General features: G+C 41.0%; 2 protein-coding genes across 7 annotated transcripts in view; one reads left to right on the top strand and one right to left on the bottom strand.

The window, feature by feature from the left end:
• LOC137847171 (very low-density lipoprotein receptor-like) overlaps positions 1-25072 on the top strand; it is a 118879-nt gene that overhangs the window by 71182 nt on the left and 22625 nt on the right. The window lies entirely within an intron of this gene.
• The window catches only part of LOC137847172 (guanine nucleotide-binding protein G(q) subunit alpha-like), a 138530-nt gene that overhangs the window by 105546 nt on the left and 7912 nt on the right, over positions 1-25072 (bottom strand). For 5 of the 6 annotated variants that reach the window (XM_068665465.1, XM_068665462.1, XM_068665464.1 and 2 more), the window contains exons 2-4: positions 13139-13293; positions 12460-12672; positions 10554-10738 (exon numbers count right to left, since the gene is read on the bottom strand). In XM_068665465.1, coding sequence (XP_068521566.1) covers positions 10554-10738; positions 12460-12672; positions 13139-13196 — 456 coding nt within the window. In that variant the 5' untranslated portion in view covers positions 13197-13293. The remainder of the gene's footprint in view (positions 1-10553; positions 10739-12459; positions 12673-13138; positions 13294-25072) is intronic. The other variant, XM_068665463.1, reaches the window with a different exon arrangement.

Below are 25072 nucleotides of genomic sequence, written 5' to 3'. Positions count from 1 at the left end.
CCTTATAAGAAGCAAGTTTAGCTTTCAGAGCCTTTTACAGTGAATTATTTGTTACCAAATGATATATGAACATACTATGTTATGGTTTAGATAGAAATTGAAGTGTTTGGTGTTTTTTTTTTGTTTGTTTGTTTGTTTTAAATGTCATCATGATTCCTACTCTTAATAAAAACTGTAACAGAAAAGAAAACCATTTCATTCCAAACTATTCACATATTTTCAGTTTCTGAAAAAGTGGATTGATAATTTATACTACCTTTGCATCTACACCCAACTCAAAACAAATATTAGAATACACTGCAGAAAAGTGTTGTTATGTCAGAACACTGGTTAAAATACTTAGATGGGACATAAATCGTGTTTATACACAACTACAAGTTGCCCGTGTAATCCAAGAGTTTACTTAGTGAACCCTGCACGTCTAAAAGCTATGCCTGTTTAGTACTCAGGAGATTCCTGTTTTAAACAATCCTTGAAGGTGCCTTGAATAATTGGTGCCACCATGTTTCTACAATGTGAAGCAACTATTTGAGCAGAACCAGCAGTAAAGAATAAACTACTGGACTACCTACCTCAAACATAATTATAATTGAATAAACACATTAATAGAAATGAGCACACAAAAATTTAATTTTCATATTGTTCTAAACCTCTTCACAAATGTAAAATAACATAGTGTGGCCATACAAATGGTACAGTTAGAAAAAAACAAGTTTGCAGTCAGAATTTCCAAGGTCAAGATGGTGCTCTTCTACGAAATACCCAGTAAAGCCTCTGTAGATATAGATATGGACTAGAAAAGAAAATATGACCAAACAAAATCCAATGGCAATATTTTTGATAGCTATGTTTTGTTTTGTTTGTGTTTTTTTTTTTTTTTTTTTGATAAATAGTAATACAAACATTAAAATATCCGTGAAGTGGTACAACTGGAACCACAAAGAGCACAATGGGATTCACCAGGGTTACACAACTGCTGTGTTAATACATCTTACTCTGTGGCATGTTCCCATTCTTCTTCCACATATGGCTGTACTGGAGTCCAGAAGGGAAGCAAATGTACCCAAGACTTTTAATACTCCAGTGACAGTTATTTTTTTGTACATCCTATATAATTGACAGCACTTGGTTCGCTGGTCCAAAAAATAGCTATATAAGGACTGTAGGCAAGATACAAAGAACAAATACACATGCCAAGAGGACTCATTTATCTGCTTGCACTACCAACAACAAATACAGAAAGCATAGGTTCTCAAATAATTGGTGTATTGGGTTTATGCGGCAAGGTTATGGTAGCAGGGGACTGCAGGGGTGGCCTCTGTGAGAATTCAGAAGCTGCCACCCTGTTAGATAAGAGCCAGTTTCAGCCAGCTCCAAAAGGGACTTGCTGCTGGCCAGAGCCAAGCCAATGAGCGATGTTGGTTGTGTCTCTGTGCGAGCATATTTAAGAAAGGGAAAAAACTGCTGCACAACAGCAGCTGGGAGAGTGAGGAGTGAGAAACAGCCCTGCAGACACCAAGGTCATTGAAGAAGGAGGGCGAGGAGGTGCTCCAGGCACTGGAGCTGATGTTCCCCTGCAGCCTGTGGAGAGGGCCATGGTGGAGTAGGTTGACCCCTGCAGCCCATGGTGTACCACGGTGGAGCAGATTTTCATGCTACAGCCTGTGGAGGAGACCATGATGGAGCAGGTGGATCTGACCTGAAGGAGGCTGTGGCCTATGGAGAGCCCCCACCAGAGCAGACTCCAGACTGAACCTGCAGCCCCTGGAGAGGAGCCCATGCAGGAGCAGGTGATCTGGCAGGAGCTGCCACCTGTGGAGGACCCAGGTTGGAGCAGTGTGCTCCTGATGGATGGACCCCATAGTACGGACCCATATTTGGAGCAGTTCTTGAAGAGCTGCTGCCTGTGCGAAGCCCACGTCGGATCAGTTTGGGAAGGACTGTATCCCATGGGAGGGTCCCCATGTTGGAGCAGGGGAAGAGAGTGATTGTGAATGAGTGGCAGAGATGAAGTGTTATGGACTGACTACAACCCCCATTCCCTGTTCCCCTGTGCCACTCAGGGGGGAGGACGTAGAAGAGGGTGGATGGGGGTGAAGGTGCTTTTCATTTGCTTTTAGTTTATCACTGTTCTGGTCTGCTAGTCATAGGCAATTAATTACATTAATCTTCCTGTTCTGAGTCTGTTTTGCCTGTGACAATAATTGTTGAGTGATCTCCTTGTCCTTATATCAACCCTTGACTCCTTTCCATCATATTTTCTCCCTGAGTGAGAGAGCGGTTGTGCTGGAGTTCAGCTGCATAGCAGCGTAGAACCACCACAACTGGTCATAGTTGTTAACACTCTATCTACAAGTTTGCTTACCAGGTTAACTAAAAATGTTCCAAATTTTAACTCTACCCTGTTGGTTACATGAAGAAAAATGGAAAGTCATCAACCTGAAAAAAAATATCATGAGACACACCCCCTTAATTGTAACAGCTTTTCCACAGTATTACTTGCCCCAGACAAGGCATACATCTCGTGAACTCTCATGTACAATAGGGATTAAGAGCTGAGAAACTGAGAGACAAATGAGAATTAAAGAAGTGTAAGAGGGTATTCAAAGCAACTCCCTGTCTTTGTTACCCTTTTAACACAATATGTAGCTCTGTTTTGTTATACTGAAGAGTGTTCATAAAAGTGACCTGATCATAACATCATTTTCTACTTATCCAATATCACAGGCCCAACATAATATTAAATAAACTATAGAAAACAATCAAAATGTATATATTTTGTGGCCAAAGTTGAGGCATGCAACAGAGGTTTTGTGTTTTGATTCTGGAAAATAATATTGTCAATAGGAAATTAAAACAAACACTGATAATGTCATACTTTGTCCTTTGCCATACTCCTTTGCCATACTCCTTTTCCATAAATAAAACACTGGACCTTTGTCTCATGCCTCGCTTTTGTATAATCACTTACTGTTTTCACTAACTGAAAACAGTTAGGCATGTGATTGGACTCATATAGTGTGAATACGTGATCAACTCTAATATTCAGACTTTGATCAAGGAGAAAAAAATGCAAGAGAACTTTCAAAGAAAGCAGACAATCAAAGTAATTATGTGCATACAGATATCAGGCAAAGCATTGCACTATAAAAACAAAACAATAATTATAATAAAAACAAACACTTGATAAAAACAGTTGTGGATTTTTGTTATTGTTTCTTAAACACAACTCTTTTGCTTAACAATAGACAATTTTCTAAACCAAAGCTGAACTGTATAATAAGAGCTATTTTAGCTGATGATTTCTTAATTCATGGCAGTAAATCTTATTTCAAGAAAATCTTGTGAGTTAGTAGAAATGAATAATGAAGACATGATACTGAAGAGTTTTTAGTCATTTCATATAACATAAATGGAACATAATTGGATCCGTCAGTTTCCCCCCAAAATGCTTACTGTGCATAAGAAATACTTTCTTAAAGTTTCTGAGGAATTTTAAGAAAATATTTAAATCTAAAATTATTTCAGAGATCAATGCTGGATAATCTAAATACTTATCTTGCACTAATGAATGAACTAATTAGGAAGCTATTAGTGTTAACAAATATTTTACTCTAACGAAGTATAGCTATATTTGTATATTAAATATTATATGTAATATAAATGCCTATATAATTATGTAGTTGCTGCTAATAAAAGAAAAGTCAGAATCATTTTCTGTGTGAAACCTCCTTCATTACCTTAAAATAAACTCCAGACTTCTAACACATACAGAAGTTGCTCTGTGAGCATTTCACATTTTTATTGTCAGAAAGCATGTTTACATGAATGTTTCCTTTCAGACACACAATATGCTTTCTAAACAAAATAACTATGTGAAAAACAGATCTGAAGTAAAAGAGAAAGAATACTTATAATAAGAAAGAAAAAAAAATGCTAAAAACATCTTCCTATAGTCATGGTCCTTTAACTACTGCATGGAAGATCTCAAAATCTACAAGAATCTGTAAGCAAACATTTCTACCACCCATTCTCCCCACTACCAGAAGGAGTAAAAAGATAAAACATAGACATCACACCCCATACACATGATTTTGTATATGACTTACCACTTCCTGTTAGCAAAAGGCAGTTAATCAACAAAAAGTTATATTTAAAAAAAATAAGCAAAAATGCACTGCTAACACTGAGTTTTCAAATTTATGTCTACAGTATTCTGTATCTGTCATACATGCTCCATAATCAAAGTCCTACTCCTTTCAGAATTAAATGTTAACACATGCATGAACCTAAATGTGATTAATTCATCAAATTTTTTGTTTCTAAAATGTAAAAATTTAAGTAAGGTTAAAATAACTGAAAGCTGAGACAGTCTTCTCTTTTCATATAGGTGAAATTACATATAATTTTACTGGGAATTTGAAGAATATTTGCTTGTTTATTGATATGTTTCTTAAAAATACAGATATTCTCAGCATTTCAAGCAACCTTGCTAACCTACCTTATCTCTGATACGTAATCATTTTCCTACACTTAGAAAAAAATCTAAAAGTCAATTCTGTTGGAATAACATATGAAATAGTAATGCAGAACATAATAGAGGAAACAAGTAATTTACAAATTCATTGGAGTAATACTGACAAATGCGAGAAATCTCTGCTCTAAATAAGGGGTAAACAAATGAGTGAAATGGTAGGAGGAGGACAGAATATAAGTTAACACATTTATAAAAAGATTATTTTTTTAAAGTTTGATTCAAATATAATGGAAAACAAAAACAGTAGAGAGTAGAACAATATGGTAAGGTCACAGGTAAATAGATAAGGACTTTATAAGGTTAAATGTATAAAGACTGGAGATAGGCAAGCTGGGCATCAGAGGAGTAAATGACTGACAGAAGGAGACTTAAAATAGAAGAAAACCAGTTGGGGAGAGACTGAGATCTATTTAGGATTGTGGAAGTCCTTACCAACATTCTTTATGAAGCACTGAGGAAGAAATTGTTCATGGCTTTATTGGAGCCCCTAAAGATCTTTGATGAACGTCATCATGGGAGGAAATGTAAAGCTATTGGGGAGCCAGGTTTTACCTCACGTCAAACAAGGCTCCTGAAAAAAAAAAGTCATCTTTAATTCCTTTATCTGAATAAAAGTTAATTGATTACGATACTTGAAATCTTACTATGCTGTCTTCCACGTTGGCTGGCTTTTAGGTATTCTATTTCTTGCCCAAAAATTGCATCAGAAGCTTCACATTATTCAAAGCATTTAACAGTCTGCAAAACTTCTATTTACTAGGTAATTTTTATTTATTTTTATGTGTCTGGAGTAAGACATCTGAGAGTACTAGGATGTGCTGAATACTAACTAACATGACTAGTATAAATCCCTTTTTCCTGCAACCTGCTTTTAAGCTCTCTTCTTCAAGTATGAGACACTGAAGAATACTACTGTTTGTGCAGATGGCACAGTTCAGATTTCTCCATCTACTTGAAGAAGCACTTTATTATGTGTGTTCCAAACCAATAAGCTATTCTTTAGAAGCATTTCATTTCAACATCCTCATAATATCCTTCTTTCAAAAAAGACAATAACTACCATACATACTACGTCACCTGAGTCAATGGATCTCACACACAATTAGCACACTGCTGCTTGGTATTCAGTCCTTCACATTATTTGCATATCAGGTGAGGTATGAGGGAGGTTCTTTCTCCAACTTATGTTTGCTGAAGATCAAATGTCACTGAAGAGATCCAAAACATTTAAAACTCAAAACTGTTCAGTTGAGATTTATGTAATCTGATTCCATACCTGCTCCTAGTATCTTACTTTGGTCTGTTTGTTACAATAGATTCATCCGACTTGGGGGAAAAAAAAAAGCTATCAACAAAGTAAACTTGGCCTTGAAGAGAGCATCAGTAAGATTTTGGAGTTTAAAAGCATTTTCCCATACTTTCTTATTTTCATTTTTAAACATTCCTTATAAGGAATAGGCTTAAATACAGAAACAACTTCATCAGTGGAACTACTCTTTGAAACTTAGAGCAAACTTCTTTGTCTACACTAAGAGTTGATTTTATGTTTTCAGTTTCTCTGTTCTTGTAGCTTACTCACATTGGGTAATTTGTTATGAATATTTAAGAAGACTCACAGGAAATTCTTGGCATCATATTCAATTAAGATTTCCTGCCTGTTAACCATTAATGAATGACAACCTCCAGACAGTCTTTAAGAAGAGGCAACTGTGTTCTGGAAATTACACTGAAAAGAAACAATAAGGGGTAAAACTGGTAGTAGTTCTTTAGTACAGGAGTAATTTATTTAGTAGAACTTTTGTAACAACAGGAGAGAAAAAAACAAAACAAAACACACATCCTTCAGTAATATTAGACATGAAAAAAGATAGAACAGGAGAAATGGGGACTACATTACCTAGAACAATGGCTTCTAAGCCACTATGGACAACACTGGGAATGTCAGAATCACAGAATGGATAAGGATGGAAGGGACCTTTGGAGGTCATCTGGTCCAATCCCCCTGCTCAAGCAGGGTCACCTAGAACCAGTTGCCCAGGACCGTGTCCAGGTGGCTTTTGAATATCTCCAAGAATGGAGATATTACACCAAAGTTAAGTCAAAAGTTAAAAAAATAATTAGTTAATGGTTTTCTTCATTTAGCATTAATTAACTTGGGTGGACTGACAGAAACATAGATACACAGGTCAAAATTCTAAAAAGATGGTTTTAAAAAATGTGTATGCGAATGTTAGTTCTTGCACATGAGTTACTATTGTACACTCACAAAAATTTTGCAGACAGGCAATTTTGAGAAACACAAAAAACACCCTAAGGCTTTTCTATATTTTATAAACTGCTTCTCCAAAATTCAATATGCATATAAAAACTTCACAATTTATATTTAAAAAATAATGAAAACACAGTAACGTTTACTCAAAAGGAAACTAAAAAAAACAATTCATAAGCCACCATTTCCTTAGAGAAGAGATCACCCTCACCTGTTATCTTAAACCTCAATAGAGCTCACATTCTGCAGTTAACAAAAGAAATGTTTTATGTGATACAGTGCCCTACCATCAGTAATCAGACATTACAATTTAAACGCTAACATTTACGTTTCTCAATTGACTTTCACTGTTCTGATAATAAATCTTTCAAAGAACTTAGATTGTCATAATATAGGACAAAGCATTTCAGAGTTCACTGATTTAATTATATTGGTGACTATGAAGCCAACACAATACTGGAAGAACTAACTGCCTTAACTTAAAACTTGCTTCTTCCTATGCTGATATTAAAATAATCCAGCCTAGATGTCATTGTTTTACACTGTACAAAGATCCCAACTGCCTACTTAACTGAACTTTTTGAATTTGATAAAAGGGTCACTTCGCTCCCATTTCTTTAGGCACAGCAATATAAGTAGCAGCTTGAGCTGTAGGTCTCTAAGCTATTGTGCAAAACAAGTACTGTGCTAAGAATATGCTGTTACTCAAAATTTGAGATATTATTTCCAGAGACTGAATTTCCTGATATGAGATTCAATTTCATAGGAAGCGCCCTTCCTGTGTTTTCTAGGCTGCAAGGCTAATGAGTTTTTTTTCAATAAAAAAAAAGTTTGTATTTTTTAATTCCCCTGAATTAAAAAAATCCCGCTGAGTTTATAAAGGAACTTCATCTAGAACCTGTCAGCTTTGGCACTTTACTCCACACATAGCCCTATTAGAACTGATGGGAATGTTTGTGAAGTAGCTGAGCACAAAGATAGACTTTCTCACTTTCAAGAAAGTTATTTTTATATATAAAAAGTGAACAGCTATAACTAGAAAGGTCTGGTCACATGTATACAGATATGCCGCATCTAACATTCACTTCAACTATATAAAAATATTCTATATAAATTCAACACTCAATTTAAATAATAACTATAGAATATATACACTGTAGCATAATACAAGGATTTATAATGGACTTCCATATAGTACAGCAAAGAGATGGTCAATACCAATACAGAAGAAAAATGTGCGCTTCACAATCAATTAACATTTAAAGTCAGTTTGATAGGAAATTCAGTGCTTTATGTACAGTAAAATATGGAGCTGAAATACACATACAAATGCAATTTCCTTTTTAATACTAGTTATATGAGTTATACATTTGATTTTGATTTCTGAGGGGCAAGGGGAAATCAGACAGCTCAAGAATACAATCAGATTAGGAGGTTCAGATCAACATTCTATTTAGGACAAATTTTTCAAAATTTCCGAACATTTTCATAAGCTCAGAAACCCCAAAAACACATTAAAGAAAGTTACCAATATTGATTTTGACAGGACCTGCCTAACTTGCCACTGTATAAACCCAGGCTCCTGTAAGATTCTTTGGTTACCATACCATTACATCACAATGTGGTAATCAGCTGCAATGACTTTGGTGGACACAAATGGAGAAACTAAGCCTTCCCCTGATAATAAACTTCACTTTTCCTACTTCTAAATAAGAACCCTTCAAACATATACTGCAGATCAATTCTAATAATTAAATTTCATATATGTAAACACAAAAGACTTCTGTACTGGGTCTGGCTGGGATGGAGTTAACTTTCCTTGCAGTGGCCCATGCAGTACTGTGCTCTGCACTTGTGATTAGAACAGCACTGGTATCACACCAATGTTTTGTCTATTGTTGAGCAATGCTGGCACAGCATCAAGAATCCCCCTAAACTCCCCCAGAGACAGTAGGCTGGGAGTGGGCAAGAAGTGGGGAGGAGACACCACCAGGGCAGATGACCTAAACCAACCAAAGGGACATTCCATACCATACGATGTCAGACTCAGCAATAAAAGGTGGGAAAGGGGAAGGAAGGGGGGTGTAGAGAGGGCTTTCATTATAAAGACATATGTCTTCCCAAACAACTGCTATGCATATTGATAGCTTGCTTTCCAGGATGTAGCCGAACATCGCTTGTTGATGGGAAGTAGAGAATATTTTATTTCTCTCATTGTGCTTCTGCACGGCATTTGCTTGTTTTTTCCCTCTTCCTTTTCTGTTTAATTTCAGGCACTGGAACAGGTTGCCCAGGGAAGTGGTGGCGTCACTGTCCCTGGGGGTGTTTAAGGAAAAGCTGGATGTGGTGCTTAAGGACATGGTTTAGTTGGTAACATTGGTAATAGGGTAATGGTTGGACCAGATGATCTTGGAGGTCTTTTCCAACCTTAATGATTCTATGATTCTATCCTTATCTCAATCCATGAGACTTTTTTTTTTTTCTCTTCCCAGCATACTCTCTGCTCCCCCTCTTCTTCTGAGGAGGTTGTAGTGGAGTTCAGCTGCCCAGCAAGATAAAAACACAACTTCTATTAACATACTTTTTTCATCTTGCCTGTCCTAGTTAACAGAAGCTTACTTCCTTATTGCCAATTTCCATGCTTTTAGATAGCTTCTGATATTTAAGCAAATAATAAAATAATTTACAAGTATAATTTTCATCCAGGATTACTAAATAATCATTAAATCTCCTTTCACAAGATTCAAAGAAAGGCAAGCCTTTAACTCATAAGAGATCTTAATCTGACAAAGTTACTGAGAGTCAGCAGTAAGAGTCAGTAGTAAATATCAGGACCAGTTCTCAGGAACTGTTCTCAAAGACAGAGCACCCCAATGGAAAGGAACGGGAGATACAGCCATGTAATCCTTTGCCTCCCCATGCAAAAAAATATCGCTTGTATTAAGTGCTTCACCCTCTTTCATTGAAACTTTAAAACATGTCATTCATCTTTCTTTTAGAAAGCTAATATTTAAAAAAAGTGAACGAAGTCACTTTTTTTAAATATTTCACAAAGAAATTATAAATAATATAATCATGATTATTAATCAATAATATAATATAATAATATAATAATAATAATAATAATCACGATAATAATATAATCACGATTATAAATAATCACGATTATTTGGTCACGAAGAACCAAAGATAAAACTTACAAAATGCTTTAAAGGTATTTTCTTTTTCTAAATTTCAGCAATATCATCACTTTCAAAAGAATTGGCTTATTCTAAGGCCTTGTGTCAAAAGTTTTATTTCATAATGTACTCAAATTCAACAAGATATCCCCACCTATTTTTCTAATAAATTTGATTTTTCCCCACATAATATTAATGGAAAGTCTTAAATAGTACTGGTACAAACCAGAAGAATGTCTTAACTGTGCTCTGGCCCAGACATGGACAAGGAGGAACGGAAAAGAGGTGACTAAAGTCACAGGAAAATGCCAGACTGCTCTTAACCTCTTAACCCTCTTGATATGACAACCCTCCCACCCCCAGATATCTTTTTAAGAGCAGCACCTCTGTGCTGTCAGAGCAGTGCAAATGGCAGAGAAGTAGAGGCAGGACTGGAAGAAGCCCTTTTCTTCAAAATTTTAGGTAGAATATAATTTGTACACAATGTATAATTTTTAGAGACCTTCAGTACGCTTCCTGAAGATAAAAGAGGAGAAGCTTCAGCTATGGAAATAAAAAAAAATCTCACCTTATTATGTTCATATTTGTATGGTATTTTGAGGGTATCCATGGCTCTGATCATGGCCTGCATTGCTGTAAATATATTCTGGTACACCAATTTTGTAAAGCCCCTTTTGTCTTCATCAGAGTAACCTGATCCGTGGATGATTCTCATCTGTTTGATGAATGTGCTTTTGCCACTCTCTCCTGTGCCTGCAAGAAAAATAAGAAGAATATACTTCAGCCACTGGACAGACAGATGACTTTTCTGCACAAAGTGGACAGCTTGTTCAGTGCAGGACAGAACATTGTCAAGTGGTTACGTTGCTTACATGGTAACTACAAGGACCAGTTAAACATCAAAACAACAGTATTATAGTAACAACCAAATGTCCTGGTTTCAGTTAGGACAGAGTTAATTTTCTTCCTAGTAGCTGGTAGAATGCTATGTTTTGGCTTAGGATGAGAAGAGTGCTGATAACACCCCGATGTTTTAATTGTTGCAGAGCAGTGCTTACACCAAGTCAAGGACTTTTCAGCTCCTCGCTTTGTCCTGCCAACCGGCAGGCTTGGGGTGCAACAAGAGCTGGGAGGGGACAGACCCAGAGCAGCTGACCCAAACTAGACAAAGGGGGTATTCCATACCATCTGACGTCATGCTAAACAATATATACGGGTGGCTAACAGGGGGGAGGAGGGCCGGACTGCTCGGGGTTAGGCTGGGCATTGGTCAGTGGGTGGTGAGCAATTGCATTGTGCATCACTTGTTTCATACACATTGTTATTAGTAGTACTATTATCCTCATTATTGTTATTATTATTATTGTTATTATTATTTTCCTGTCTTAATAAACTGTCTTTATCTCAACTCACAGGCTTCACTTTCCTGTTTCTCTCCCCCATTCCAGAGAGGGAGGGGGGAGGGTGAGCGAATGGCTGTGTGGTGTTTAGCTGCTGGCTGGGTTAAATCACAACAGTCCTTTTTGGCGCCCAATGTGGGGCTCGAAGGGTTGAGATAATGACAGATCTGACCAGAGTGTGTTAAACTAAAATTGGTATAAGTATTAGACCTGCTTAATAGTTACTTGTCATAATGCTGATTGCTTTAATCTCAAATCTGCTGCACCTGTTTTCCAAATTGAGTATTATAGCACGTTACTTTCCGTATGTGCTCTCTGTCATGTTGTTTATTCTCTCCGGGCCCTGGTTTAAGATCATTATGGTACTATGTGTTGTAACAGTGGCTTATGAGACGATGAAATTTCTGGTTATGACTCTAACTTGGTATTTGAACTCAGCACTGTCATCGACTCTATACTTTGGAAACCGTATCTCGGAAACTAATGACAATTACACCTACTGCCTTTTTTTTGCCAGGGAGACAATCTGTGGAGGGGAAAGGGGAAGATATTTTTTCTTACTCGTTCACTCTCCCTTTCTCCTTCACCACCCTCTCTCTTATCCTCCCAGCTTGTTACAAGTTTTCCAAGATGTTGAATATCCTTGGGATACCCAGACCAGCATGGTCTTGTTGTTATGCCTCCTGAATGCCCTTCAGGTTTTGTTTAAGATTAAACAACTACTTAGGAATATCATCCAGAGATCTGTCCTGAGGCGGGCTAGTTGCGAGTGGCAGGGAGTGTGGGAGGATATGGGTGGGTTTCTAGAGCAGTGGGCACCTCCAGTGTTTTGGAAATTCACCCCTGAACAACTGCAAAATCCTAAAAAACTGGGAGAATTCTTGAAAAAAGGGAGTCATGACTCTGGCAGTTACAAAGTGACAGAAATCACTGTAGCATGCTGGGGTCTGGTCCATGGCTATCGAGCTGCAATCAATACTACTATCAACCTAGTGACAGACCCTGTGGCCACTCCAAGTCCTGTGACAGACCCAACGGGCACTCCAACCCCTACGATGGACCCTGCAGCCACACCAGTTCCAGATCCTGCAGCCGCTCCAGTTCCAGCTCCTGCAGCTGCTCCAGCTCCTGCAGCGGCTCCAGCTCCTGCAGCCGCTCCAGCTTCTGAGGCTGGGTCAGAGAAACAAACTGTAGCAGTGCAAGTTAACCCTGCAGAGGGTATTCCAACCCCTGTGGCAGACCCTGTAGCTGGGTCAGAGAAACAAGCTGTAGCAGTGCAAGTTGCCCCTATAGAGAAGGTGAAAAAATGGTATAGAGATTCAGGTCGTTTAGAACGCAGAGAGTCTTCTGCTAAGTCTAGGTATAGAGACGACGATGCTGGGCCATCAGGGGTTCAGGAGGAGGAAGATGAGGATGCCGAAAAATCAACAGTAACTACCCGAAACCTATACCAGTGTGAGCTACGAGATGTGCAAAAAGATTTTGGTCGTTGTATAGGTGAGCAGCTTGTCACCTGGCTTCTCCAGTGCTGGGACACTGCAGCCAATTGTGTGGAATTAGAGGGCAGGAAAGCCAGGCGGCTGGGATCCCTTGCTAGAGATGCAGGCATTGACAAAGCAATTGCAGATGGAGCACAATCTCACAGCCTCTGGAGGCGTCTCCTCTCAGCTGTGAGGGAAAGGTATCCCTTCAAGGAAGAACTTTTATGTCTACCAGGCAAGTGGATCACTATATGGAGAAGGGAATCCAGTACCTGAGGGAATTAGCCGTACAGGAGGTGATTTATGAGGATCCAGACCTCGGACAAACATCCACAGATCCAGATGAAGTCAGGTGTACACGACCCATGTGGCGGAAGTTTGTACGGAGTGCACCATCATCATATGCCAGTTCATTGGCAATAATGGCCTGGAAAGAGGATGAGGAACCCACAGTGGATGAAGTGGCTAAACAACTCTGGCAGTGTTGAGGGATTTTTGAAACAGCAAGGAGGCCATGACTTGCTGCAGCTGAGCAAACCAAGCTACCAGGACAACTACGAGAAGTTCCCATGACAATGTTCCCATATTGCCTGACTGAGGAATTAAAAAATATTGTTGCCAGCAGCTGGCTTCAAGGACGAGATCTACGTGACTGCTAATCACAAGGGGGTTGTTTTCTTGCAGGTGGGGTTGTTTTCTTGCAGTTGTTTGTCTGAATGCTTTTGACCAATAATCTTGTGTGAAACACTATCCACCCCTATTAAATGTGCTATAAAATCAGGCTATTTGGGTAATAAAGAGAGAGCATGATCTGACCATACTGGTGTCTGTCATATTTTCGCCCATTCTTCCTGCAATATGACACTACAAAGAAAGTTTCTCCTCTTCCTTACAGGCCTGCATCTCAGCTGTGGAGAAATTTTCTGAAGAGTTCCACCAACTTAAACAGAATTTACCTTCCTCCCCACCTGAACAAGCCAGTGTCCACCAACTAAAAGAGAATACTTTAAATAAATTGTCTGAAATGTTACACCAACTTGAAGAGAGATTATTTTCCTCCCCACCTGTACAAACTAGTGTCTCAGCCATCAGAGGTAAGCGTTCATCCACACAAGGAAGACGATATGGTGGCTATACACCCAGTGCCACCCTGTGGTTTTACTTATGAGACCATGGAGAGGACATGAGAAAATGGGATGGAAAATCTACCACGACCCTAGAGGCACGGGTATGTGAGTTGCAAAAGAAAATAATCGGGAAAAGGGGATTCTCTGGAAAGTTTGCTGCTCCAACTTCCAGCAGACAGTCCTTCAAATACAGAAATGAAGAAGTTTCTAACCAGGATTAGGGGGGGCCCTGCCTCCAGCCAGGGGGAGGAAATGGACAATCAAGTTTATTGGACTGTGTGGATTCGATGGCCTGGCACATCAGACACACAGAAGTATAAGGCTTTAGTAGACACTGGTGCACAATGTACTCTAATGCCATCAAGCTATAAAGGGCCAGAGCCCATCTGTATTTGTGGAGTGACAGGGGGATCCCAGCAGTTAACTGTATTGGAGGCTGAAGTGAGTCTGACTGGGAATGAGTGGCAAAAGCACCATATTGTGACTGGCCTGGATGCTCTGTGCATCCTTGGCATAGACTACCTTAGAAGAGGATATTTCAAGGACCCAAAAGGGTTCCGGTGGGCTTTTGGCATAGCTGCCTTAGAGACAGAGGACATTAAACAGTTGTCTACCTTGCCTGGTCTCTCAGAGGACCCCTCTGTTGTGGGGTTGCTGAGGGTCGAAGAACAGCAAGTGCCAATCGCTACCACAGCTGTGCACCGACGGCAATATCGCACCAAACAAGACTCCCTGATTCCCATCCATAAGCTAATTTGTCAACTGGAGAGCCAAGGAGTGATCAGCAAGACTCATTCCCTTTTAATAACACCATATGGTCAGCGCAAAAGTCTAATGGCAAGTGGAGACTAACAGTGGACTATCGTGGCCTGAACGAAGTCACGCCACCACTGAGTGCTGCAGTGCCGGACATGCTGGAACTTCAGTACGAACTTGAATTGAAGGCAGCCAAGTGGTACGCCACAATTGATATCACTAATGCATTTTTCTCCATCCCTCTAGCAGCAGAGTGCAGGCCACAATTTGCCTTCACTTGGAGGGGAGTCCAATATACTTGGAATCGGCTGCCTCAGGGGTGGAAACACAGCCCTACCATTTGCCATGGACTGATCCAGTCTGCGCTGGAGCAGGGGGAAGCTCCTGAACACCTGCAGTACATCGATGACATTATTGTGTGGGGTGACACAGCAGAGGAAGTTTTCGAGAAAGGAAAGAAAATAGTCCAAATCCTTCTGAAAGCCGGTTTTGCCATAAAACAAAATAAAGTCAAAGGACCTGCACGAGAGATCCAGTTTTTAGGAATAAAATGGCAAGTTGGACGTCGTCAAATCCCAATGGATGTGATCAACAAAATAACAGCTATGTCTCCACCAACTAGCAAAAAAGAAACACAAACTTTCCTAGGTGTCTTGGGGTTTTGGAGAATGCACATTCCAATTTACAGTCTGATTGTAAACCCGCTCTACCAAGTAACCCGTAAGAAGAATGATTTTGAACGGGGCCCTGATCAACGACAAATCCTTTGAACAAATTAAGCAGGAAATAGCGCATGCAGTAGCCCTTGGGCCAGTCCAAACAGGACCAGATGTAAAGAATGTGCTCTGTGCTCTTAATTATAATAATCCTGTTTTTTCTAGAAGTAGTAATGAATATGTATTAGACTAGGAGCATGAAAATCAGCTGCTTGATGTAACTGGTGTGCATCTTGGTGGAGCAGAGACTCCCGGCGCACCCAGCGCTGTTGGCTTACCTCTATTCCTTTAATGAATTGTAAACTTTAATTGCAATCCTATTTGGGACTCAGTCATTTATCATAATTGGGGGCTCATCCGGGATGGCTTTGGTTCCTGAATTCTGATTTGATCTAGGAGAGGTGCCCCACCATTTGGTGGCTCCTGTTCAAGTTGGGTCGGGACTAACGCCATCTTGAATCTGAATAAAGGTAAGCAAAGAGTTTGATTTTTTTATGAGCTCCCTTGCACGCTTCAGGACTGTATTTTGCCCGTAATTCTGCACACGAAGACCCGAACGAAGATGACGAAGTTGTAAATATTTACATATATATATATATGTATATATATTCACCGTTCGGTTGGGTGGGATTCGGTTGTGTTATAAATGAAGTCTCAGCTCAATCTGAATTTTGTAATATTTATAAAAGAAATATTTAACAAAAGGTATAAAAGGTAAGTAAACGGTGCTGGGTGTACGGGCAGTCTACGCTCTACCAACATGCACACACGAACATCAAACATTCTAAATATACAGAACATTGCTTTTACATACAAAACCCGAGTATGCCTATACAATAAGAAAAGGTAACAAACAATTCTTTAAGTTCCATGACTTACTAAACTCGAGTACACCTATACATATGTACAATCAGAAAAGGTAACAAACAATCCTTTAAGTTCCATGACTTAACAACCTCCATTTTCCATTCCTTTTCTTGATTACTAACAAGTCTCCATTTTCCATTCCTTTTGAACAATATGTCTTGCTTTAAGTTGTCAAGCAACTTGCCTTCGGGCCTTATGTATCCCGTTCTTCCCAGATCGAAAAAAAGCATATCCATCTCCTTTTCAAGGCCAATAGGGCTTGTGTCAAAAGGCACGTCCAGGTCACCAGGGGGCGTAACAGCAAAAGCCTGGGATAGCTATAGCAGCAGAGGGGCCAATGGTGTAGAGCACAAGGATCGGTGGACGAGCTCGCAGCTCCCTCACTGTCTGGCAAACCACACGTTTCTGACTGTGGCCCCACATGGCTCTTTAAGGCCTCAGAGACCAGGTGCTGAGCAATCCCGCCGCAACCTTGTGGTTTTTAGTTGCACAGTCCCACACCTTGACATCAATTTGGTCCCATGTTTCAGGATCATAAACTGTCCGATTGTTAATGTTATATATGGAGTGGTAATTCCTGTTGAGAAAATGGTTGATATTAATAAAGAAGGGGGAGATTTGGGAATGTGGCCATGGGGGTTGGGAAGCCCTGTGGTTGAGATAACATTAAACTCTTAAGGATGAGGCCATCAGGAATACAAAAGAGTTTAGAGGGAACAAAGGGTGATTCAGGAGACTCCATGCAGTCTCCGGTTTCTTGTTCTCCAGATGGTTCTCTTGTTCTCCAGCCCTTAAGGCATGGAGGTTTCTGGGTGTTTGCTGTTGTTGTTACATTCAAAGTTGTTTGATCAATGAAAAGTTGTTTTGAAAAGAACTGCTGTGAAGAGAAGGGTATAAGAGGGGAAACTGCCCTCAAGATTAAAAAAAAAAAAAAAAGTAAGGCAACACAATGAAGTTATGTCATCAATAAAGAAGCAGGAAAAAAGAAGTGAAGAGGAACAGGCTGGCAGCATGGAGACCAGGATGGGAACTGGCACTTTGATTGCCTCATAAAGATAGGTCCGGCCAAACTCAGCAAACTGCTCAAAGAAGCTCGTACAGACAGTTGCTGGAAATAGGCGCACTGGAGCTGGAGAGAAGCTCGAGCTGAGAGAAGCGGACCTGTGCACACAACTGCCTCTCGCTGGTAAGCAGTTGCGCGTTATGGGGAATCATACGTCCTTAGGAACAAAGACTGTCCTGGTAACCTTACAGTTTATTCTCCTTAACAATCAGACAGTTTATGAGCCTGAAATATGGGACCAAATTGAGGTCAAGGTGTGGGACTCTGCAACTAAAAATGACAAGGTTGCAGTGGGATTGCTCGGCACCTGGTGAGCAGTCTCTGAGGCCTTAAAGAGCCATGTGGGGCCACAGTCAGAAACGTGTCGTTTGCCAGATAGTGAGGGAGTTGCGGGCTCCTTTACTGATCTGACTGCTACGCCATGGGCCCCTCTGCTGCTACAGCCATTGAAGGCTTTTGCTGTTACGTCCCCTGCTGACCTGGACGTGCCTTTTGACCCAGGCCTATTGGCCTTGAAAAGGAGATGGATATGCTTTTCTTCGATCTGGGAAGAACGGGATTCATAAGGCCTGAAGACCGAGTTGCTTGACAACTTAAAGCAAGACATATTGTTCAAAAGGAATGGAAAATGGAGACTTGTTTGTAATCAAGAAAAGGAGTGGAAAATGGAGAATGTTAAGTCATGGAACTTAAAGGATTGTTTGTTACCTTTTCTGATCGTGAATATGTATAGGCGTACTCGATTTTAGTAAGTTATGGAACTTAAAGGATTGTTTGTTACCTTTCCGGATTGTACGTATGTATAGGCATACATGTACTTGTGTTTAGTATGTAAAGCAATGTTCTGTATATTTAGAATGTTTGATGTTCGTGTGTGCATGTTGGTGGAGCGTAGACTCCCCACACACCCAGCGCTGTTTACTTGCCTTTTAAACCTTTTAGAAATATTTGTTTTATAAATATTACAAAATTCAGATTGAGACCTCATTTATAACATTAATAAGGAGAATAAGCTGTAAGGTTACCAGGACAGTCTTTGTTTCTAAAGATGTATGATTCCCCATAATGCACAACTGCTTACAAGCGAGGGGCAGTTATGTGCGCGGGTCCGCTTCTCTCAGCTTGAGCTTCTTCGCAGCTCCAGTACACCCATTTCCAGCGACTTTCTGTACGAGCTTCTCTGAGCAGTTTGCTGAGTTTGGCCGCACCCATCTTCATGAGGCGATCAATGTGCCTGTTCCCGTCCTGGTCTCCGTTCTGCTAGCCTTTTCCTCTTTATTCCTTCTTTCTACTTCTTTATTGATGACATAACTTCATCATGTTGCCTTTTTTTTATCATGAGGCCAGGCTCCCCTCTTATACCCTTCTCCCCTCAGCAGTTCTTTTCAAAACAACTTTTCATTGGTCAAACAACTTTGAATATAACAACAGCAAACACCCAGAAATTTCCATGCCTTAATGGCTGGAGAACAAGCAACCTGAGACTGCATGGAGTCTCCTGAATCATCCTTCTTTGTTCCTTCTAAACTCTTTTATATTCCTGATGGCCTCATCGTTAAGAGCCTGATGTTATCATCAGAGATGGGGCTTTCCGACCCCCATTGCCATACTCCCACATCTCCCCCTTCTTTATTAATATCAACCATTTTCTCGACACGAATTACCACTCCATATATAACACTTTGAACATTCACGTTAATAGCAGAATACCCGCATATCCAGAAGAGAGCAAGTATGCTGCAGCCTAGTTGGGACTAACAGAATTTCCTGCCACTCATATATTTAATTTAATTAAGTATTGCAGTCAATGGTGGCCACTACATAAGCTAAATGGCCACTTTATGGATCAATCGACTATAACACTATCTTGCAATTAATGTTGTTTTTGAGGAGAGAAGGGAAATAGGATGAAATGTAGTATACTGATAGGTTGTTTCAGCATCTTAAAGGGAAAATAAGCGGAATTAGAGTTGGCCCCTGACTGAGCCTTTGGTGTTGGCATGAGAAAAGTACAGGCTGGAGAAAGATAAAGGAAGAGTTAAAAGAGTTGTTGAAGGTGTTAAAGGTGTGGCATGTAGTATTTAACAGAGCTGTTTGAAGTTGAATGAGCAGGGAAAGAGGATGTAGGAATGTTAATAGTTCTGCCTCAACAGGAGGCTGAGATCTCAAAATCATGGGTGTGAGCCCTCTGGGGCAGAGGGACCATGATGGGTCCAAGAGAGTTGTCATGGAAACAGAAAAGCAGTTAACTCTTAAAACAACCTGAGTTTATGAGAGAGCTCAGATTGCCAATGGGACCGCTCAGGGAACTGTTGATGATTGCATTCACCTGACCGACCCCCCATTGAGACTACAGTCACCCCGGAAATAATGAATGGTAAATACCAAAATCTGATTAAATCGGGAATTGAGAATCAGTTCCAACAAGGTCCAAAAGAAACCCCTATGGAATTTTTGGACCAACTTTGAAATGCAATGGAAAACAAAACAAAACAAAACAAACAAACAAACAAAAAGAATTTGGACCTGGCTTCGGAATACAAACAGGTAATTGGCTAGCCTCTTTCTACAGCAATTGGCCCCTGATATCAGAAATTGTCTTTAGGCTGTAGGCAGGAATGACAGAGACCTGGGACTTCTACCCTAGCAGGTCCACTGGTACTCTGACCAGGGGACACACTTCACATCTACGGTGTTATGGGACTTAACCACAGCCTTAGGCATTAAATGGGAATACCATACTCCATGGCATCCACAAAGTTCAGGACGAGTTGAGAGAATGAATCAAATGATTAAACAACAATTGGCTAAATTAATCATTGAAACCCAACTGTCTGGGATAAAATGTTTGCCATTGGCATTATTGAATATTAAGACTATGCCTCATAGTGAAACGGGTATCTCACCTTATGAGATGTTATATGGAATGCCGTATTCCCAAGGAATGCCATTGGATTATTTTTTGATAGAGAATTATGAAAGCCAGAAATATGTGATCATGACAGGGAAACAACTACAACAATTAAGGGAAAAGGGAATTTTAGCACAAAACGCCCCACTGGGGTTTGCTATTCATAACTACCAAAGCTTGGAGGGTGGAGTCCACTCCTGGGGAACTGAAACTAAAGATAAAGAAGGACTAATATTCTGGCAACGAGGCTCTGCATGAATTAAGGGCACCAGATAAAGAGGACAAGTCTGAAGGGAGGAAAGGGAGAAGGCAAGACCGGGGCAGGACCCTCCACTGTGGTGTGTATGGTCTACTGAGGGAGGCAACCCCTATGGGTATTGACTGCCAAGTAAGAGGGCCTTGACCGGACTTCTCCCACACTAAGGTGAGGTTGTCCCGAGAAAATAACATAAGAACCTTTTTTAAACCCATATAAAATTGTGATTAGTTTTCCAGGAGCTGGATTACCCTGACAGGCTGAAAGGTAACACAAGCCCAAATCGACCCTGAAAGTGGGCCCAACCCCTTGATTGAAGGCGTCTTGCCTATTATGATCCAGCTACATGGGCAGAAGACGGATCCTGGGGCTATAGGACCCCAATATACATGCTTAATAGAATAATTAGGTTACAAGCTGTAATAGAAATAGTTGTAAATAAAACCAGAGATGCACTTGGATTAATTGCAAAACAAAATACCAAGATGAGAACTGAATTGTATCGAAATCACTTAGCTTTGGATTATTTGCTAGCACAAGAAAGAGGAGTCTGGAAAATTTAACCTTAGGAATTGCTGTTGAGAGATTGATGATGAAGGAAAAGCTGTAAATGAGCTTGTAAAAGAAATGAAGAAAATTGCACATGTCCCAGTTCAAACTTGGAATGGAATCAATCTAAGAGGATTATGGGGGGAACTTTGTGGGCGGTGACTGGCTTGCTAAAATAGGGAAGGTTGTATTGGGGATATGTGGAGGATTGTTAATAATTCCATGTTTAATACCTTGTATTACCAGACTATTCACCTGGGGCGCAATAACCCCAAGCAGAGCTACAGGCTGGGAGATGAGTGGTTGGAGAGCTGCCAGGCAGAGAAGGACCTGGGAGTGATGGTGGACAGTCGGCTGAATATGAGCCAGCAGTGTGCTCAGGTGGCCAAGAAGGCCAATGGCATCCTGGCTTGTATCAGAAACAGCGTGACCAGCAGGGCTAGGGAGGTGATCGTCCCCCTGTACTCGGCTCTGGTGAGGCCGCACCTCGAGTACTGTGTTCAGTTTTGGGCCCCTCGCTACAAGAAGGACATTGAGGTGCTTGAGCGGGTCCAAAGAAGGGCGACGAAGCTGGTGAGGGACCTGGAGAACAAGTCCTATGAGGAGCGGCTGAGGGAGCTGGGCTTGTTCAGCCTGGAGAAGAGGAGGCTCAGGGGCGACCTTATCGCTCTCTACAGATACCTTAAAGGAGGCTGTAGAGAGGTGGGGGTTGGCCTGTTCTCCCACGTGCCTGGTGACAGGACGAGGGGGAACGGGCTAAAGTTGCGCCAGGGGAGTTTTAGGTTAGATTTTAGGAAGAGCTTCTTTACTGAAAGGGTTGTGAGGCATTGGAACAGGCTGCCCAGGGAGGTGGTGGAGTCACCATCCCTGGAAGTCTTCAAAAGACGTTTAGATGTAGAGCTTAGGGATATGGTTTAGTGGGGACTGTTCGTGTTAGGTTAGAGGTTGGACTCGATGATCTTGAGGTCTCTTCCAACCTAGAAATTCTGTGTGATTCTGTGTAATACACTCGGTTATACAAGGAATGCAAATATCTGCCATACCTGTTGACCCAGAACCAGGGAAAGAGAAAACCCATTCCCTGATGATAATAAAAACAAAAGAAGATCCAAAATTGATACCAATTCAGCAAGTATTGACTTGATTGGAAAGGAAAACATGAATCGATACCATGAAAAAGAAGATGGGGGATTGTGAAATGTGTTCATCTGATTTGTGTCAATATGGAACAATACTAGGGCCGCATGATGAAATGTGACCTTCTGTCTTACATACCCTTGTATAACCACAAGTCTAAGAAAAACAGAGTGGTTAATGTATATAGTTCTTGTATCTTGCAAAGGAATGGTCTAGCAGTTCGTGTCAATAGAGGGTTTGAAGGGTAAACCTTGAGACTCGGGTCTAGGGGATAAGAGAACAAAGGAGTTTTCAAAAACTGCTGACTTTCACATGGGACACTGCACAAGTCTCTGATATCTGGCCAAGAGATTACCAAATAAGGAGAAAGGGGAAGCTGAAGTACAACCGAAGGACAAAGCCTGGAAGGAAGACCATGAGCCTTCAGTATGAGCGACCCCCCAGAGGGACCACTGGAGACCGATACGCAGTCATCCGTGAGAGGGTTCGAACCCCGGGAAACTAATTATAATAACCCTGCCTTTTCTAGAAGTAGTGATGAATATGTATTAGCCTAGGAGCATAAAAATCAGCTGCCTGATGTAATAGGTGTGTGTCTTGGTAGAGCAGAGACTCCTGGCACACACAGCGCTGTTTGCTTGCCTCTATTCATTTAATAAATTGTAAACGTTAATTGCAATCTTATTTGGGACTCAGTCATTTATCACACAGCTTATTCTCTTTATTAACAATCAGACAGTTTATGAGCCTGAAATATGGGACCAAATTGAGGTCAAGGTGTGAGACTCTGCAACTAAAAACGACAAGGTTGCGGTGGGATTGCTCGGTACCTGGCGAGCAGTCTCTGAGGCCTTAAAGAGCCATGTGGGGCCACAGTCAAAAACGTGTGGTTTGCCAGATAGTGAGGGAGTTGCGGGCTCGTCCACCGATCCTTCTGCTACACCATTGGCCGCCCCACCACTACTGCCATCCCAGGCCTTTGCTGTTACGCCCCCTGGTGACCTGAACGTGCCTTTTGACCCAGGCCCTATTGGCCTTGAAAAGGAGATGGATATGTTTTTCTTCGATCCGGGAAGATTAGGATACATAAGGCCCGAAGGCCAAGGTGCTTGACAACTTAAAGCAAGACATATTGTCCCCACGACTAGCCCTGGAATTCTCTGGTGTTTGTAATCAAGAAAAAGAATGGAAAGTGGAGACTGTTATAAGATCTGAGAGAAATTAATGAAGTCATGGAAGATATGGGAGCACTTCAACCAGGATTACCAACTCCAACTATGCTTCCCCGGTCACGGACATTGATAGTAATAGACTTAAAGGATTGTTTGTTACCTTTTCTGATTGTACATATGTATAGGCGTACTCAAGTTTAGTATGTAAAAGTAAGGTTCTGTATATTTATAAAGTTTGATGTTAGCGTGTGCGTGTTGGTAGAGCGTAGACTCCCTGTGCACCCAGCACTCTTTACTTGCCTTTTATAAATATTAATAAATTCAGATTGAGTTTTATCATCATTTATAGCAGATATATGCCCTGGTTTCAGTTAGGATAGAGTTAATTTTCCTCCTAGTAGCTGGTATGGTGCTATGTTTTGGATTAGGATGAGAAGAGTGCTGATAACATGCTGATGTTTTAATTGTTGCAGAGCAGTACTTACACTAAGCCAAGGACTTTTCAGCTACTCACTGTCCTGCCAGTGGGCAGGCTAGGGGTGCAGCAAGAGCTGGGAGGGGACAGACCCAGGACAGCTGACCCAAACTGGTTGTGTTGGGTCTGTCTGAGCTGGAGTCACCTTTTCCCTGCAGCAGCCCGCACGGTGCTGTGCTCTGCACTCGTAGCTGGAACAGCACTGATATCACTCCAGTGTTGTGTCTATTGCTGCATAGTACTGGCACAGCATCAGGACTCCTTCCAAGCCCCCAAGAGCCAGCAGGCTGGGGGTGGGCAAGTGATGGGGAGGGGACATTGCCGGGGCAGCTGACCTAAACCAGTCAAAGGGATATTCCATAACACCTGATGTCACACTCAGCAATAAAAGGGGGGGCTCTCGTGGGGGAGGGGGCTGTTCCTCCTGAACAACCACTACGCGTTTGAGGCCCTGCTTCCCAGGACGTGGCCGAACACCGCTCACTGATGGGAAGTAGAGAATAATTTTTTCTCTCTCTGTGCTTCCGCGCGGACTGATTGTTTCTTTTGTATCTGTTTTTCCTCCCCATTCCCTTTCCCTTTAATTAAACCTTTCTCATCTCAAACCTTGAGTTCTCTGTGTTGTATTTTTTCACCCTTCCTTTTTGAGGAGAGGGGGAGTGAGAGAGCGGTTGTGGTGGAGCTCGGCTGCCCACCTGAGTAAAACCACCACACTGGTCAAAGGGGTATTCCATGCCATATGGCGTCATGCTAAATAATATATAGGGATGGCTAGCCGGGGGGGGGGGGGGGGCAGCTGCTCGTGGATAGGCTGAGCATCGGTCAGTGGGTGGTGAGCAATTGCATTGTGCATCACTTGTTTCGTACACATTATTAGTAGTAATACTATTAGCATTATTATTATTTTCGTGTCTTAATAAACTGTCTTTATCTCAACTCACAGGCTTTACTTTCCCATTTCTTTCCCCCATCCCAGAGAGGGTTGGGGAGGGTGAGCGAACGTCTGTGTGGTGTTTAGCTGCCAGCTGGGTTAAACCACAACAGTGTGTTACAAAAGGAAACGGGTAGGAGGTAAACCATTTGAATTAATATTAATTGCAACAGATTTTTGTTATCTTTGTAACTTTTTTTTCCTGAGGAGGCTTTTTTTTTCCCTTATACCTGTTTTAACTGAATG

Source organism: Anas acuta, chromosome W (assembly GCF_963932015.1).
Source record: "Anas acuta chromosome W, bAnaAcu1.1, whole genome shotgun sequence".
Lineage (NCBI taxonomy): Eukaryota > Metazoa > Chordata > Aves > Anseriformes > Anatidae > Anas > Anas acuta.
Note: the sequence above shows the minus strand (reverse complement) of the source record. Positions and strands in the feature narration are given on the sequence as shown.